Here is an 18,393-nt window from a genome sequence, read left to right on the forward strand (position 1 = left end):
TAATTTCTATTTCAGAGAGAATTGGATGGATGTTAATAATTGACAATGGTCACATGCAATCATGTTAACAGATTAACCGAACTCCTAAGTATACAACACAACCATCTACCACTATACCCATTCTGTTCATACCTTCTGAAGGTGACAGAAATGAACATGTTCATTAACATGACCCAAAAGGATAGCTATTCTAAGACATATAAAAACAAAAATAAAGTTTTATAAACTTAAAATTATTTTCATAAATGTTTCCATAATCAACTTTATAAATAAACTAGTTTTCTAACACTTAATCATTGACTTAATTCAATATTACCTCAAGGTTTTAAGTTATGGATTTATGTTTAAATTTATGCAGTACTAAATATAATTATTATTGATATAAAAAGTTTATCTGAATGCTCATTTTTTTCATAAATTTAAACATTATGAAGCAGTAATACAAACTTGATTAATCAATAAAATAAGTTTAGTAAATTTCAGTAGTGTATCTTTTTATGAGAAAACAAATCTAAATATTATAAAGTATAAAATATGTACATGTATTTTACTTAACATTGATACATCAGAGAAAAGACATATAATTGCTTTTCTTTATTAAATCAAATTTATTGATTCAATTTCATTTTTCCAAAGATTCACTTTAATTACATAAATGTGATTCTTAAAATGTTTCTGAGCTAGCAGTTTTATAAAAAGAAATTTTTTCTTAAAAGTCTAGCACATTTAAAGTACTGGGGATTTATACAACTGCTTATAAACTCTATAAACCAAAGGCATTTTAAAATAAGGGACATTATAGTAGATTTATTAATACCCTTTAACACAGTGAAATATAAAGCCTGTTAAAAGTATAAATACAGAGACACATACAGAGCTTATTGCTTCATTTTTACAACCTCAATCTCAGATTGCAAGAAAAACACAGAAACAAAACTTCACCAGTTCAAATCTTACATAGCTATTCTCCTTCTTAGTGAGTACAAAATTAATTTGAAATCACAAAAGACAAAAAAAAAAAAAACTAACAAACTGAGTTCACTGGCATCTGGGTTCACTGGCATCTCTCTTCTAAAAGAGACTAGATGTCTGTCATCCAACAAATATCACCAAATGGTTAAACCATAATCTAAAATTCTAATCATTGCCACTGCCTCTGTGGAATAATTTATTAGAAATGTAAAAAAGCAAAAAAAATAAGAAAGAAAGAAAGAAAGAAAGAAAGAAAGAAAGAAAGAAAGAAAGAAAGAAAGAAAGAAAGAGGTAAAACAATCAATAAAAAGAAAAAATAAAAAGTATGGATTTTATAATCTTTAGGATTTACTCCAAAAGCCAATAAGATATACCTTGGGCTTACCCCCTGGAGTGCATTCCTTTAAGTCATACAGTCTGGCTTCATCACGAGTCCACTTGACCATCTCCACATAAATTTGATATTTTCAATATTAGAGAATAATTTTCAAAAATCATGTTTCCCATGAAAATATGAAGTTAGCACAGGGCAAAATTTTATTAAACTTATTAATAAAAGATCCAATAAAATGTTAAACCAATTCAAAGAGCATTTACAACTAGGCAGTATGTTAGTAAAGAAATGTTAGTAAGTCACATCCTGTGGTGTTATCTGGTCCACAAAACAAATTATTTGTACTTCAACTAGACAAAAATCTACAAGTTAATCTCTTTCCTTTGCCCTCTTCCTCTATAGTTAATCCCTGCTTGAGTTGGGCTGATTTACTGTCAATAGAAAGTCAAGCCCAGAAGAGCACTGAAAGAACACCCAATAATCTCTTTAGCCTATTTCCAAATTTTGGTCTTTTTTTCCCTCAGAGGATGATATATTGCAAATACTGCATGGGATATACACTAAAAAAAAACTATTCATTCATCTGAAATTCATACAAAACTATGTTTTAATTTGGCAACCCTAACCACAAGTCGACAAAAACGTATCTGGTCAGTACAGTTTTGTTCCAGCACTGTATGTCTTTAATCTTTACCTTAGCTTCATATCTTTGCCTAGATAATAAACATTAACTGTGTTTCTACTGAGCTACTATTCTTTACATTTACCACTGGGAGGCGCATAACCTTGAATGTGAGGGAGTGAAGAGATCGCAAAAGCGCTTCTACCTCCAGTCCACTAGGGGACGACTCGGGACCCTCGTAGGCTCCGCACCAGGTTCTGCGGTTTTGCACTCTAAGTAGCTATGCGCATGCGCATAGATACTTTTGGGCCAGACCTGGTCTGCGCATGCGTCCGAGTGCAAATGACATTGGTAGGATTCAGAAGGGAGATGGAGGGGGGGGTGGAGCCTCTGAGAACGCGCACGCGCCGTGTTTGGGACTAAAGGCGGCTGACGCTTCCAGTGTGCATCCTGCATATGCTGCGCGGCGTGGAGATGCCCATCCGTGGGACGCGGTCAGACGATAGCGCTGTGTTGGTTTCCACCGATAACTCTACCGCACAGAAGGAGGAGCTTAGCAACAAGGTGAGCGTGGGATGCAACGAGAAACTTCGGGGCCCAGGACCTGGCGTCACTGGGCCCCAGAGATGGTCTGCCGCGGGCAACCTGGGGACTTGGCTCCACCTTAGCTTTACTGCTCTGCTTTGTTCTTCTCATTCGTAGCACTTGACAGCTGCAGTTAATCCTTTCCTGAAATAGTGGCATTAACTTAAGGGAGAACTTGAAACTTGCCTTGAGACTAGACCCAGGTGAGGGTCACATTGGGGCGGAGGTTTTGGTTGATTTTTGCCCCCTTGCTCATTTTAAACCAGCCAAACCTCAAATCTGTTGGGCCACGAATATTCTCCACCCAGTTATCCGTGCCAGCAAACTGGGAGTCATCCTTCATGTCCATCACGAAGACCTATATGTTCTGCCTCTGAAGCTCATTTTAAACATGCCCCTTTCATCTCAGTGCTTAGTACACTCTTAACGCCACCGAGCAGCCACCTTCATATCCTGTCGGGACCCCAGCAAAGGCTTACTAAGGTATCTCCTCCTCTCAGTTGTTACTTTTTCTTACCTAGATTATAACATGCGTCTGATTGTCACTTCTCTCCTGAGAAAAAGGGGAAGAGGAAGTCAACATAGCATTAATCTTAACTGCCATAAATAGACAAAATCTTCAAACCTCCATGAAGAAGAATAGGTATAGCCTCTCACATATTAAGTGTCCTAGATTCTACTTGGTTCTGCCCCAAACTACCAGTGACATGTTGTGCAAGTGTCTTTTATCTCCCTATATCAGTATCCTTCTTTGACATAAAAACTATATCTGCCATTCCTAAAATAAATGGGAAAGTACTGTACAAGCAAACTAAATTCTGGAGAAGATTGTACAGATTTTGCCTCGGAATTTAATTCAATCTAGTCCACACCTCTGTCAATTGTGGAGACAGGTGCACATTCATAGTGGTAGGGATGATTTTTCAAAATATAGCCCAGACTGATTGTTACCATAGTAAGCCATTTACTACTGATGTAGTTACTGAAAAGAGTTTAAAAAATATTTGTTTTTACTTAATTGAGCTGTCTTCTACTGATTAAAATGTGTAGTCTAGTTCAACAGTGCCAACACTGTGCTTAGTCTAATATCCAAAGGGGAATGATTCAATCACAAAAGTGATAACATCATACTGCCCCAGATAGGGCATTTAGTACTATTTGGTAGATCTAAATGTCTGAATGTATCATTTAGTACATAAGTTGATAAATATGGAAAATGGAAAACCCCAAGATAGTGTAGCCTGGGGAAAGGAAAGAAAAAGCCATACATTGATAGCTTTCATCTCTTTGAGATAAATCCTTTTTAGATGCTGGCCACTGGTGGGGAGAAAGTGTTTCATGAAATCTAGAATGATAGTCTCTAGGAAACACTAATCTCTTCCAGATAAATCCTCTCCAGGCGCTGGTCACTGACCCCCCAACCCAAAAATCCAAATTCCTGAGTACCCAAGCTGACACACTCATTAAATTACCTCTCAGTATAACTTATATAAGTCTAAACTCCTCCTTTGGCCAGTGGCTCATTTTCCACCAGGAAAATGGGTCCATTCCTGTGGGTATAATCCATTCCTGAACAAAAGGCTGAAGTGATCCTTGAAGTTTGCGTCCAGTCCAGTCCTTTTTTGCTAACATAAGTCATGAAAAGCACTAGCAATTAGAAAAAATAGGCCACCTCTTATTCCATTTTTTTTAAGCTAACACATAACTTTTAAAAGTTAATCAAAAGATTGGTATTACTTTTGGTGCATGTTGCCTGTTTTTAATAAAAGGTATAAACTGTGTTTAGTAAACTGACCATTGGCATGAATGCTGCTTACTAAAATCAACTTCTCTGTCTGAACTCATTGGGTTACCTAACTCTTGGCAGATAAAACCACTGTTTCCTCCTCTTTTTCCTACCTGTCTCCCCTCATAGACTGCTGTTGGAAAGAACCTATATATTTACAGATTGCCCATTTGGACAATTAGTATGTGATAGCCCCTTATCCTAGCTCATCTTTCAAGTTTTAAAAGAGTCACTTCACGGACTTTATTGAGCAAACTTTGAAAACCTCTGATTTAAAGAGTTTTTCTTTATTTCAATAGATTAAAGAACAAAAAATTGTTGTGGATGAACTTTCTAACTTGAAGAAGAACAGGGTAAGTTATTAGAGGAATTCTGAATAGTATGTTGCGGGGGGGGTGGGATTGAATATTTTTATTAACTATATAATAAAGTTATAAGAATTATGTGTAAGAATTGCATCTGGCTGGGTGCGGTGGCACATGCCTATAATCCCAGCAACTTGGGAGGCTGAGGCAGGAGGATCGCAAGTTCCAGGCCAGCCTCAGCAACTAAGCAAGGGCCTAAGCAATTTAGTACAATCCTGACTCAAAATAGAAAGAGCTGGGGATGTGGCTCAGTGGTAAGGCACCTCTGGGTTCAATCCCTAGTAACAAGAAAAAAATAAAAGAATTCTATCTGTGTAAGATTGCAGCATCTTTTTAAATTGTAAACGTATTCCTAGTTTGGGCTTTTTTTTTTTATGTGTATATAGATAGATTTCATAGTTGAAGATATTTTCCCCTGTCGTATTATCATTCACATTATCATTGGAACAAATGTCACTAATTGTACTTTGGTATCTTGGAGCTACAATCACCAGTGATCTTATTTTGTACTTGAATTGGTGTTTTCTTTTGAAGCAAATGATCTTTAAATATGTTGAGAAGAGGGGATACTGTTCCTTTAAATGATTGTAGAAAACTGTTAACAAAAAAGGATAAATTCCTTCTCCTTCCTCCAAAAAATGTAGACAAATCTTGTAAATATTTGATATGGTTATTTAATTCCATTTCCATCAACATTCATTAATAAGCATGTATAATTACACTGTGAAAACTCATTTTAAAGTTCAAAAAGAAATGATTCTAAAATTTAAAATGATTTAAAAATTTAAAGCATTTTAAAGATTATTTAATAACTGACAGTTTAGACATTTGTGATATTGTCTCTTGTATGATATTAGAGGTTATGTCAAATTAATGCAAGCTTTCTGGAGGAAAAATTGATGGGATGTAGCAAAGCCTTAAAAGTGTATAACCCAGCAGTTCTATTTGTAGTAATTAATACTTAAGACAACAATGGAAGCACACAAGAATTTACTTTAGCATTAATTAGTGAAGAGCTGGGAATACTTTATTAGAGGACTAAGCAAATAAACTATAGTATGTTTTACCATATAATATTGTAAAAGAACACTTATTGATAAGAAAGTATTATCAATATTTTCTGATAAAGTAAATAATAAATGTGTAGTTTGGTAGGAGGCTTTTTAAAGAAAATGGTATTGTATACACAGAGGGAAAAAAATTTTACTTCAGCATAAATAGTATCAATGGTGTGGTCGCATACCTTTATTTGTTCATTTGTTTTTGCTTAAGTATTAGTCTTAACATTTTATTCCTGAAATTCAAGAATAAGTTATAATAGCATCCAGAGTTTTCACATCTACTCTTTTTAGATCAAATCTTAATGTTAGCCTAAATTATGTTTTGCAGAAAGTATATAGGCAACAACAGAACAGCAACATATTCTTTCTTGCAGACCGAACAGAAATGCTTTCTGAAAACAAAAGTAAGTTGTTGAGGTTTTTTTCCTTTGTTTGTTTGTTTGTTTTAGTGTTTTGTGTGGAAAGGCACAGAAAATCTTTTGTAGGTTTTCTATGAAAATTCATAATGATGCCTCAATTAAATTATATACAAATGTTTAGATATATGTCTAAAGGTTGATAGTGATTTCTTTCAAGTTATCTTTCCAAATATAGTAACAAAAAAACCCATAAGATGTGTTGGAAAGCAGTAGTTATTAACATGTACTTAAGAATTTGAGAGATCTATGTAGGAAAAACCATTATACCATTTTCTCCCTTTGTTACTGTGAGGTCAGGCAGCGGCGACCAAAAGGAGGCAGATTTAAAAAGGCTGCTGATCGAGGCTTTATTGAGATTTTGCTCCTAGGCGAGACCCTCAGACCAACAGGGTGGGTCTGAGGAAAAGTGGACAGCTTGACTGGACTGGAATTTTTATTGGGATTAGGGCAGGAAGGGAGGGTTTGGGACAGGAAAAGGGGATTTTTTTTAGAGTCCCTTGTCCTACTGGGGTTGGTCTAGGGGAGCTGGCCAGGAGACTCCGCTGATTGACAGGTGGTTGGGTCAGCAACTGATTGGTGGTTCTTTTACGCGCAGGTTGCTTGGTGCTTGTTCCTCAGCCACCTCCATCGACCTAACAGTGACTTTTGGTGAAATACTTTGATCCTCTAAGGTCTCATGGGGTTTAAAATAAGATTGTATGTAAAAGTGCTTAGCCAAATGCCTGAACTAAAATAAGCACTTATTGTACACTATTTCTCTGAAAGATCAACATGCTTTGTTAGTAGCCCATTATAAATTATTATTGGCCCTCACACAGTATGTGTACTTGTTTAGTTTGATCTTGGTAAGTAGCCTATGTTGGCTTATGAATTACTAAGTAAAAGTTCAAGAATTTTACTTAATATTTTTTCTTTCTCCCTTCCACAGATATCTTGGATGAACTGAAAAAAGAATACCAAGACATAGAAAATTCAGAGAAAACTAAAATCAAGAAATAGTCACGTTGATTTCATAACAATGTGTGGCATCTGTTGTTCTGTAAGCTTTTCTGCTGAGCATTTCAGTAAAGATTTAGAAGAAGATTTACTGTACAGTCTTCAGCGACGGGGCCCCAATAGTGGTAAACAGGTTTTAAAGTCTGGTGTTAACTACCAGTGTTTATTCTCTGGTCATGTCCTTCATTTGAGAGGTGTATTGACTGCCCAGCCTGTAGAAGATGAAAGAGGTAATGTGTTCCTATGGAATGGAGAAGTCTTCAGTGGAATAAAGTTTGAAGCTGAAGAGAATGATACTCAGATTATGTTTAATTATCTTTCCTCTTGTATGGATGAGTCTGATATTTTATCACTCTTCTCAGAAGTCCGAGGTCCTTGGTCTTTCATATATTATCAAGCATCTACTCATTACTTATGGTTTGGTAGGGATTTTTTTGGTCGCCGTAGCTTGCTTTGGCATTTTAGTAATTTGGGCAAGAGTTTCTGCCTCTCTTCAGTGGGCTCCCAAAAATCTACAGTGGCAAATCAGTGGCAAGAAGTTCCAGCATCTGGAATTTTTAGAATTGATCTCAAATCTACTGCCATTTCTAGATGTGTAATTTTAAAATTATATCCTTGGAAATCTGTTTCTAAGGAGAATGTTATTGATGAATGTGTTAATAGACTGAATCAGATTTCAGCAGACTTACCAACATTTGTGTCAGTAATAGCAAATGAAGCCAAACTATATCTTAAAAAACCTATTGTTCCTTTAAATATGATATTGCCACAAGCTACATTAGAAACTCAATGCAGAAACACTTCCAACATTCCACCTACAAGAGAGACACTTCAGGTCTTTCTTACAGAGGGACACACGAAAAAAGTAGTTCAGCAGTTCATTGATGTCCTAAGTCTTGCAGTCAAGAGACGTGTCTTATATTTACGAAGGGATGAAAACCTGGTACCAAATGAAGTTTCAGAACTTTGTAATAAGAAAGCAAATGTTGCAATCCTGTTTTCTGGAGGCATCGATTCCATGGTGATTGCAACCCTTGCTGATCGTCATATTCCTTTAGATGAACCAATTGATCTTCTTAATGTAGCTTTCATGAGTAAAGATAAGATCTCACCAACTAGCTTTAATAAAAAAAGAAGCAAACAGAAAAATTACTGTAAAATACTTTCTGAAGAATTCTCTAAGAATGTTGCTGTTAATAGTCCTGATGATGATAATATACCAGATAGAGTCACAGGAAGAGCAGGACTGAAGGAACTGCAAGCTGTTAATCCTTCTCGAATTTGGAATTTCATTGAAATTAATGTTACTCTAGAAGAACTCCAAAAACTGAGAAGAACTCAAATATGCCACTTAATTCAACCTTTGGATACAGTTTTGGATGATAGCATTGGCTGTGCAGTCTGGTTTGCTTCTAGAGGAACTGGTTGCTTAGTGATACAGGATGAAATAAAATCATATCAGAGTAATGCAAAGGTATGGTTCATTATTTCTGCTTTTAAGAATTTTTGAGCCTAATTTTGACCCTTAAAGCTTTTGGGCATTTAATGTTGCAAGAATATAGCATGTTTTAATTGTATTTAAACTATAATATAGTGGATGTGACTTCTTAATAATTGAGCATGTCTTACTATTTTCTGACTTTTTAATTTTTCTCTAAAAATGTTATCTTTATGGCTATAATTTTTAAGCTTTTATTTTATTGTATTGTATAGTAGGCCATATTTTCATATGGAGTTCTTTAAACTTCTATAGGTTATTCTCACTGGAATTGGTGCAGATGAGCAACTTGCAGGTTACTCTCGTCATCGTGTCCGTTTTCAGACACTTGGACTAGAAGGGTTGAATGAGGAAATAGCAATGGAACTGGATCGAATTTCTTCTAGAAACCTTGGTCGTGATGACAGAGTTATTGCTGATCATGGAAAAGAAGCAAGGTATTTCTCATTAGTTGAGCATTATAAGGTGTTTGGGTAAAAACAGTAGACTATAAAAGGAGACATTTAAAGTTTATATGGAGATTGTTCGTATATGGAGATTGTTCTATGAATGAGGGAACAGCAGTAATGTCTTGGCTTCATTGTTACAGACAGTCATGAGCAAAGCTGGGAGGGGCCAGGGAGCAGTTGTTTTCCAGAACTCTTTCTCCAAGAAATGTCTTTTCAATAAAGTTCCAAGTGATTTGGTTACTTTTAAGACTGACAAAGAGACTAAAAGTAAAACAGATAGTGTAAGACCAAGAGAAGGTATTTAAAGAGGTTTGTTTTGTTTTAAACAAAACCAGTATAAAGTACAAGCTCCTGCCCCCAGACTTTTTTCTCCAGTGATAGAGAATCTGGCTTTGTCTCTCTGGATGGATCTGCTTGTATCCCTATATATTTGAGTGTTCAGTGTTTCAGTGGTGGTCCCAGTACTAGATTTCCCTCTATGGTTCTATGATTGTTTTAAAAAACCCAGTTTAGTCACATTGCAGATTACTTAAAACCTTCAGAGACCAAGGTACTTTGTAAAGAGTAGAATTCTGTTTAAGTAATCTACTGTTTTATAGTCTACTGTTTCATCTGATAAGAGTAGTTAATTCTAATGGCCCAGTATAAAAGTATCATGTTGCATTAATATAAGAGTATAAATGAAAAGTGTTTAAAACAGCTAAAACAGAATTATAACAAATACAAATTATAGTGGTTAGAGCTAAATAATTATGTATCTTTAAATACATAGTAATAGTAATCTGTTTGATTAGTCTGTATATGTATTTTTGAAGTTAGTTCATTCTTATATCCTACATAAAAAAAAAAAAAAAATGCCTGTATGCTTTCCCATCTTTCTACTAACGGTAGGTAAAAAATATAATAAAATATGAACACTAGTGTCATCATACTGCATTTTGAGAAATTGGTAGGAGTGGAGAAAGGGATGTTAAAATATTGGAAACAAACTAAAAAGCAATCAAAAATTTGTGGGGAAATAGAGAAGTGTAAAGGCAGAAAGTTTTTTTTTTTAATCTAATATTTTGTTCTGTTATACTAATTTGTCATCATTTGAACACTTTAAATGTAATTAAACAATTTGAATACCATAAGTGAGTGTTTTTTGAGTCCAAAATTGTGGAGCCCTTCTATGTTGGTTTTGTATCCTTAAAATTCAGTTTATTTAGAAATGGTGAAGATCAAACACAGATGAGAATGAGTAGTTAACTGAGATCATGCTTGTTTTCAAGGCATACCCAAGATAACTTTGTGAAACAATTTGAAGTTGTTTCTTTATCTAATTTATTTGAGACATTATTTGGTAACGTGTATTAAAATTGTCACATTATGAAATACTTTTTTAATGTGGTTAAATATTAGTCATAAAATTATATGAATAATCTTTAACAGATTGATTTTATTTTTATACAATTTCATTGTTTATCTGTTTATTTTAGATTTCCTTTCCTGGATGAAAATGTTGTCTCCTTTCTAAATTCACTACCGGTTTGGGAAAAGGCAAACTTGACTCTACCCCGTGGAATTGGTGAAAAATTAATTTTACGTCTTGCAGCTGTAGAACTTGGTCTTACAGCCTCAGCTCTTCTACCAAAACGGGCCATGCAGTTTGGATCTAGAATTGCAAAAATGGAAAAAAATAACGAAAAAGCGTCTGATAAATGTGATAGACTCCAAACCATTTCTTCAGAAAACCTTTCTTTTAAAAAAGGAGATTAAATCATAATGTCATAATCACAATGTAACAATATTTTCTGAGTGATAGTTTTATAAAAATAAAATATTCTACTTTATTATTGTGTAATGTAGTGATTTTAAGTTTTTTGGGTGAATTTTTACTTTTCCTGTCACAAAGGTCCTAAAACTCTTAGAATTCCCAAACGATGGTAGTGTCTTATTACTTACCCTGAGCCCCTTTTAATCACACTTGTGTTCAGGTGTCTTGTGGTGGGGTTCTCTACATAATCTCAGGATGAGGCTGGCCACTAGAAAGACCACGTATTAGAGAGTCGTTTTGATCCCTGCCTACCAACTTCTGGACTGGGATGAGGTAGACTGGAAATAAGTTCTATAAATACTCTTGAAAGATTTGTTGAGGCTGGATGTGATGGCTCAGGCTGTAATATATGTGTAATAAGAATTGTAATGCAAAACAACAACAACAACAACAAAAGTATATGTATAAAGACATGAATTGATGTGAACACACTTTATATACAAAGATACGAAAAATTGTGTTCTATATGTGTAATAAGAATTGTAATGCATTCTGCTGTCTTGTATTTAAAAAAATAAAATCAATTAAATAAAAAAAAAAGTACAAGAAAGAAAATACAGAACTGAATTCAATAAAGTAGAAAATGATTAACTATGGGGGAAAAAAAAAAAACAGGGCTGGGGATGTGGCTCAGTGGTCAAGTGTCCCTGAGTTCAATCCCTAGTACCCCCGCAAAAAAAAAGATTTTCCTGTTTGGAAGTACTGGGAGGATGGCAAGACCAGAGATTCCCCTCACCCCACCCCCACCCACCGCTGCCAACTCAATGCCTTGCCCTGTGCATCTCTTCCATCTGGCTGTTCCTGAGTTATATCCTTTATAACAAACCAGCAATGTAAATAAAGTGTTTCACTGAGTTTTGTAAGCCATTCTAGCACATTGAAACGGAGAAGGGGGTTGTGAGAAGCCCCAGTTTGTAGCTGGTTGGTCAGAAGTGCCGAGGACCTAGGAGCAATCTTCTGGATTTGAGTCCTTAACTTGTGGCATCCATCTGACATTAACTCTGGGTGAGGTCAGGATTGAATTATATTGTAGAATACCCAGGTTATATTCAGAGAGTTGGAGAATTGGTGCGGGAAAAGCAAACCCACAACTGATATCCGAAGTGTTGTATGAGAATATAGAGAAACTGAGTTTGTTTTCTGGACTTTTCACGGCAATTACTTTGCTATTGTTATTGCCAGGGATCTTGGTTTAGGTAGGAGTCTGACAGATGAGAGAACTAAGGTTTTGAGAAGCTAAACAATTTGTATGAGATCCACACTAGTGAATAATTCTTTTGAATAATAACATCTCTTTAGATAGCTCATTTTCAAGAACTGCTTCTTTCTAGCACTAGAACTTCTTTATTTAAGTAAAAGGAATTGATTTTTTTATATATATTCTGGAGACTGGAAGTCGAATATCAAGGTGTCAGCCAGGTTGCTTCCTTATGAGACCTCTCTCCTTGGGTCACAGTTGGGTACCTCCATGTGTCCTCACATTGTGTGTGTGTGGAACTTACCTATAGCTAAACCACTCTTCTTTGCAGGGGGTGTGGGGGAATGTCCATCTAGCTATCAAAAGACTTTGTCTCTACCTGTTTTCTGTATCACTAGTTGTTATGGTTTTGATATTAAATGTCCCCCAAAGGTTTATGTGTTAAAGATCTTGGTCCATAGCTGATGGCAGCGTGGAACCTTTAGGAGGTCAGACTGAATGGAGGGAAGTCAGGTCACTGGGGACATGGCCTTGAAGGGGATAGTATGACCCTGGCCTCTTCCACTTTCTTATAACTTCCCAGCAGCCATGAGGGGAACAAGTTTCCTCTACCATGTGCTTCCCACCATGATGTACTGCCTTGCCACAGATCAAAAGGCAACAGGGCCAAGTGACCATGTACTAAAACCTCTAAAATCATGAGCAGAACTAAATCTTTTTCTCCTCTAAAGTTGTTTATCTCAGGAATTTTGTTACAGCAATGGACAGCTAACAACCTTTTTGTATTTTGGAAACTTTATGCTCTTTTTGATATCTTCAGCCTCTTACTCTCTCAGATCCTTTCTGTCATCATTTTTAATGTTGTAATCTATGTATCAATTTAAATGCACATCCTGATCCTCCATCTTTCTCTACTTCTCGTCTTTTTTTTCTTTTTCTTTTTCTTGGTATTGGGGATTGAACCTAGGGACACATTTTATCGCTGTGCTACATTTCGAGTTTTATTTGAGGGTCTTGCTAAGTTGCTTAGGGCCTCACTAAGTTGCTGAGGCTGGCCTCAAACTTGTGATCCTTCTGTCTTAGCCTCCCAAGCTGGGGGGATTACAGGTGTGTGCCACTGTACCTTGCTTCTACCTGCCATCTCTTGCCTCCCATCCACACTTGCTGTCTTTACACTTTAATCTGTTAAATCCAACCCAACATCCACCCACATTACTCAACCAATTACTCAACATCCACCCACGTTACTCAATCACCACACCAACATCACTGGAAACGGTCCTCAAATTGGGCTGATATCCTTTCTGGATCTGGCCATTCTTTTGATTTTTTTTTAAATCACAATATGAAATTTTAAGATATTGACAAACAGAAGCCTGTCAAAAGCTTTCACATGCTCTGCCTTTATTCCTTGGAAAATGCAGTGGGCAAATCAGTCTTAGATATTACCTGCATAGCTTTCATCCCTCCATCTGAAAGCAGGTAAGTTCAAGAATCTCTATGGTGCTAAGCACAAAATTGACATTGCTTGTGTCAGGAGTAGATGAACTTACGAGATGAGTCCCATAATCTAGAGTTGAATATGATAATTACCATTATAATAATACAGTACCAAACTAAAAACATCTGTTACATTCTGCTATGTGCCAGGCAACATTCTATGAGCTTTATATGAATTGTTAATAATAATGTAATCAGTAGAACCTCTGTAAGAATTTCTGGGTTATCTGCTTCAGTGTGTGTGTGTGTATTTGTGTGTGTACATTCATGCATTTAATCCACAGGAGTCCTGGTTTACAGCCTTCTTGCAATTTAATCTTGTGAACGTTGGGATGAAGTTCTGTATTAATCTTTAAACAAAGGAATAAATCTTTCCCAAGATTTGAGGAACACAGAACAAACCATTTTGTTACCTGAACAAAAAGCCTTTAACAAGAAGAATTTACATATATTTCTTATGTGCAAACACAAATTGCTTAAAAGGAGATAGTGATGTTTGACATCACTTGTCTTGGAATAGCTATTACATATTTACTAATATTCATTATAATAATGACATGGTTGGTGTAAAAGATATTCTGCCCCAAACAGTTATCAAGGACCTCCATGTTACTAAACTCAGTACTAAGAGTTTCAATTTCTCATGTTCCCTGATCTGGCAGCAGCATCCAATGAAGCTGGCCATTCCCTAATTCTTGAAACACTTCTCTAGGTCTCTGACCAATTTTGATTTTCCTCCTGCCTTCCCGGCTATTCTTTGATTCTCTTCTTTGCTGATTCATACCCTCTCTACCTGACCTTTAAATGTTAAATTTCATAGGTCTTTATCCCAGGTTCTCAACTGTACATTCTCCCTAGGTGATTTCAACATTCCCCGGACTTCAATTACCATAAGCTTGCCCAAATTTATACACCTTACCCCAAGTACCGTTCTTAGCCCAGACATATTTTACTAATCTCTTCCAGGTACTTTGGGGTGAATTGTGTCCACAACTGAGTTCATAATCCTATCCTGACACCCTATGGCTCCTGACAAAAGTTCCAGGGTGGCTTTGAAACCACTTTTTCAAGGACTATTTAACATATTTCAAATAGACTACCTCATTATTTCTCAAATCCATTCACAATGTTGACACCTTCATATCCACTACCACCACCTTAGCCCAGTCTTTTAGGACAAGTTCAAAATCATGATCTGTGCCTCACCTACCTCTACAGTCTCATTTTATGCCCATATCTCTTGTTCACTATACAAGGTTTTGTTCTGCTTCACAAAAATGTCAACCTTTTTCTCATTTCAATTGTTCTTCACCTGCTGTCCCCTCTCCGTGAAAAGCTACTTCAATTCATGCTTAGATAGTTCTTTGTCATCTTATAGGCCCATTTAAAAGTAACTTCTAAGGCAGCCTTTTCCAATTCAGTTTGGTATAAGTGAACTTTCTTTCAAGTACTGTCATTGTATCTTAAATTAATTACATTGGCAAATACACCTATTATCTGTTTAATTGAGAGATTCTGGGGGTTTTGTGTTTGTTGGCCCTGTTTTCTAGGGTCTCCACAGTGCCTGGTTCAATAACTGAAGTTCCATAAATGCTTACTGAATGAAAAAAATAATGAAGATGGGATTCTAACTAGGGACTTCTCACAGCCTGGGGCTTTTGCCTCTGCCATTCTATGGGGTGTGTGTGTGTGTGTGTGTGTGTGTTTGTGTGTTAGTAGAAACAGGAGCACAGTGCCCAGAGATTAAGGCTGGACTGAATTCTAGAAAGAGGTCAGGTGGTTCTTCAACACAGTGCAATCTGAGCAGTAACAAATGACCACAGGCTGGCTGCGGACAGTGTGGCAGGATACACGCGAGAGTTCTTCCACCAGTTGCCCCAGTTCTCGCGCGAGCTCACCTGGGGCGCCTCTGGCTTCTCCCAAGGCCTGTGGACCAACGGCCTCCATTCCGGCCTTGGCACCACCAGCCCAGTGTCTGCGGGCCAGCAGAGCCACAGAGCCGGGAGGAGACACCCCCACACCCAACAGGCCTTCCGTCCCAGGAAGTTCCTCTCAGAGTCTTTCTGGAGCTTCCCTAGCTTGCTCCTCCTGGTTGGAGGTCCTGTCGGTGAACTCCAGAGCTAGCAAGAAGCCTCGCCAGGAAACTACCGTCTCCGGCTTCTCCAAATACTCGGGGAACCATGGCGGACACAGCTTCCCTTGCCTAGAGGAGAAAACAGTTACTTCATAGTAAGCTTCTCCCCTTTCCTTGTCCTTTTCAGTGTCCGTGGCAGAGGCGACCTGGTGGTGACTATAGGTTTTGGCCTTGAGTATGGACACACCTGGTCTCTGATTTTGAAAGGTGTGAAACCTCAGGCATGTGGTGAAGTAGGCAGAATGATTCCTATCTTGCTGAGCTGAGTTCTCCGAGTGTGATGCCCACATTAGCAGCTCTCTAAAGCTGCAATTAATTTAAGATTGAAAAAAAAAATATGTAATGGCTGACCATGACAAAAAATCGACCTTAAAAAGATACAAGGTACAAATTTTTCTAGGAAAATCCAGCTTCATTCCCTTAATAAATTTTATTGTTTTTCTTTCCTTTTAATCCATTGCAGAAAACTTCAAAAAGGACACACTACATTTACTTAGAAATGTTAAGATTGTCCAAAAAAGGAATACCCAGATTTGATCAAGTTCAAGATGAAGAAATTTACCTGGAAAATTTAGCAGTACAGAGAAATGCTTCTGCTTTTTTTGAAAAATATGACCGGAGTGAAGTACAAGAGTTACTAACTACAGCACTAGTTAGCTGGTTGTCTGCCAAAGATGATGTTCGCTCTCCACTGGACATGCCATGTGGACTTATGAGTCAAATGAATAACGTGGGCTTCTCCACAGCAATCTTACTGACTCCTATGGACCCAAGGGCCCTGTTAGACTACAGAGAAGTCCATCAGATCATAAGGGAATTGTCTGTTGGAATTTATTGCTTAAATCAAATCCCTTCAATCAGTTTAGAAGCTAATTATGATCAGAGTTCTTCTTGCCAGTTACCTCCAGCTTATTATGATACCAGAATTGGGCAAATTCTGATCCATATTGACTACATGTTGAAAGCACTGTGGCATGGAATATACATGCCCAAAGAAAAACGAGCTCGATTCTCCGAATTGTGGCGTACCATTATGGACATTGATCCAGAGGGGAAACCTCAAACAAGTAAAGATATTTTTGCAGAGTTTAGTTCAGCAGGTAAGAGAATTTAATACTTCTTATTTTTATTAGAAACCATTTTTAGAATCATTTACTTTTGGCTCAGCTTATATTGCCTTTATTTTTTGATATAAATTTCTAGATATAGCAGTCATTTCTAAAAGATTTAATTCCAAGGACTATTTTCAATAAGACTTTTTTTAGAAATGCCACCAATCTTGCCTCTTTCATCTTAATCTCCAGTTACTGCCGAATGGATCAGACTCCAAACCACCTGATAATTTCCAGTTTGTACTTTTTAATCTTATGGAACCTAAGCAGGAAAATCAGTAATAGAACCAAGAAAAGAGTAGAACTTGAGGGCAATGAGAAAAATCTCCAAACTTGAAAACAAAATGATTACCAGAGTGGTTAACTTTTCACATTATGGGTTTTTTTTTATAAACCTCAAAAAAAAAATGAATTATGTAAGAATCCAAGTTGAGAATGAATATGCACTAGCAAAACTAGATCTTGGTATTTTAGTAACATTAGGTTTCATGAAGCTTTTCTTAGTTCATTTAATTTTTATTTCTTCCTCATCAAGGCTATACTTTCTATAGCCTGAATATAAACAATAGATTCTATTTAATCTTGTTGGATCCACATCAGCTTATATAATTTTTTATCAAAGTTTTTTAAAAAAACGTTTTATTTATGATACCTTTGCAGAAGGTCCAGTAGAATAAGGAGAAAAATAGGACATGAGTGTCCCAAATCTTGCTGCCAACTATTTTCATTGATCAAATATATCTAATAACTTTCTAGTTGATTTCCAGAGTTTCTGGGCATAGGCTTAAAAAATAAATCTCAATTTTTGTACATCTGCATTGTAATTTCATCTGACTGGAGGAGAGACCATAGTGATAGACTTTATCATATCTGAAACTAAAAAAAAAAAGATGACAGCCCATCCTTCAGCAATTCAGATGTTTCCTTCTTAGCTATTCTTTTCATTTATTATTACTTTTGCATAAACTTACTGAGGCAGGAAAAGATTAATATTCTTCCCTAATTATCTAGATTTCCCTTGACTAAGTATATCTGATAACTGAAGCTTTTAATAGTAAAGCAGATGGAAACGAACCACTTTTATCTGAGTGGAATATACAATTGGGAAGAAAATTATTTGATAAAGTAAATACTTTAATTGGTCAGTGTAGATCTTGTTACTAGATAAAATGCCTTGAAAAGTAAATTAAAGGGCTGGGGATATAGTTCAATTGGTAGAGTGCTTGACTCACAAGCACAAGGCCCTGGGTTCAATCCCCAGTACCATCAAAAAAAAGAAAGAAAAGCAAATTAGTTACTTATTAGTATCTCAACAAAATTTGGAAGATTTAATATTGGTAGAACATAAATAAAATTCGTATGACAAGCTAGTTTCATAGATTTATCTTTTTTTCTTCCTTGTCATTGATAGTTAAATCAGAAATTATACATACAAAAATTTGTAAAGGACTCTCATTTGATATATTTATTTTTCAAATATTCATTGAACTTTTATTTCTTGTAAAGCACCAAAATAAGGTCTGTTAAGAACAAGTAAACAATAAGC

General features: G+C 36.2%; 3 protein-coding genes across 3 annotated transcripts in view; all 3 read left to right on the plus strand.

Moving 5' to 3' along the window:
- The first annotated feature begins 2,358 nt into the window (after positions 1-2,358).
- On the plus strand, positions 2,359-7,418 carry Asdurf (ASNSD1 upstream open reading frame). The gene is made up of 4 exons (XM_015481145.2): positions 2,359-2,492; positions 4,599-4,652; positions 6,054-6,129; positions 7,073-7,418. Exons 1-4 carry the CDS (start codon positions 2,385-2,387, stop codon positions 7,141-7,143), a joined length of 309 nt encoding a protein of 102 aa, XP_015336631.2. The 5' UTR covers positions 2,359-2,384; the 3' UTR covers positions 7,144-7,418.
- Positions 7,163-11,203, plus strand: Asnsd1 (asparagine synthetase domain containing 1). The gene is made up of 3 exons (XM_048808158.1): positions 7,163-8,614; positions 8,894-9,075; positions 10,566-11,203. The coding sequence occupies exons 1-3, from the start codon at positions 7,163-7,165 to the stop codon at positions 10,843-10,845; spliced, it is 1,914 nt and encodes a 637-aa protein (XP_048664115.1). The 3' UTR covers positions 10,846-11,203.
- A 5,031-nt stretch (positions 11,204-16,234) lies between these two features.
- Positions 16,235-18,393, plus strand: part of Ankar (ankyrin and armadillo repeat containing) — a 72,860-nt gene continuing 70,701 nt past the window's right edge. The window contains 1 exon segment of the mRNA XM_048808975.1: positions 16,235-16,835. Coding sequence (XP_048664932.1) covers positions 16,235-16,835 — 601 coding nt within the window.

The sequence above is a fragment of the Marmota marmota genome, unplaced genomic scaffold, assembly GCF_001458135.2.
Source record: "Marmota marmota marmota unplaced genomic scaffold, marMar, whole genome shotgun sequence".
NCBI classification, from domain to species: domain Eukaryota; kingdom Metazoa; phylum Chordata; class Mammalia; order Rodentia; family Sciuridae; genus Marmota; species Marmota marmota.

Excerpts from the sequence above, each read along its gene's own strand:
- Asdurf (XM_015481145.2), top strand. The coding sequence starts at position 2,385 with ATGCTGCGCGGCGTGGAGATGCCCATCCGTGGGACGCGGTCAGACGAT. Across the intron at positions 2,493-4,598 it reads AGGAGGAGCTTAGCAACAAG|ATTAAAGAACAAAAAATTGT; the intron begins GTGAGCGTGGGA and ends TTATTTCAATAG. Across the intron at positions 6,130-7,072 it reads AATGCTTTCTGAAAACAAAA|ATATCTTGGATGAACTGAAA; the intron begins GTAAGTTGTTGA and ends TCCCTTCCACAG.
- Asnsd1 (XM_048808158.1), top strand. The coding sequence starts at position 7,163 with ATGTGTGGCATCTGTTGTTCTGTAAGCTTTTCTGCTGAGCATTTCAGT. Across the intron at positions 8,615-8,893 it reads CATATCAGAGTAATGCAAAG|GTTATTCTCACTGGAATTGG; the intron begins GTATGGTTCATT and ends AAACTTCTATAG. Across the intron at positions 9,076-10,565 it reads GATCATGGAAAAGAAGCAAG|ATTTCCTTTCCTGGATGAAA; the intron begins GTATTTCTCATT and ends TGTTTATTTTAG.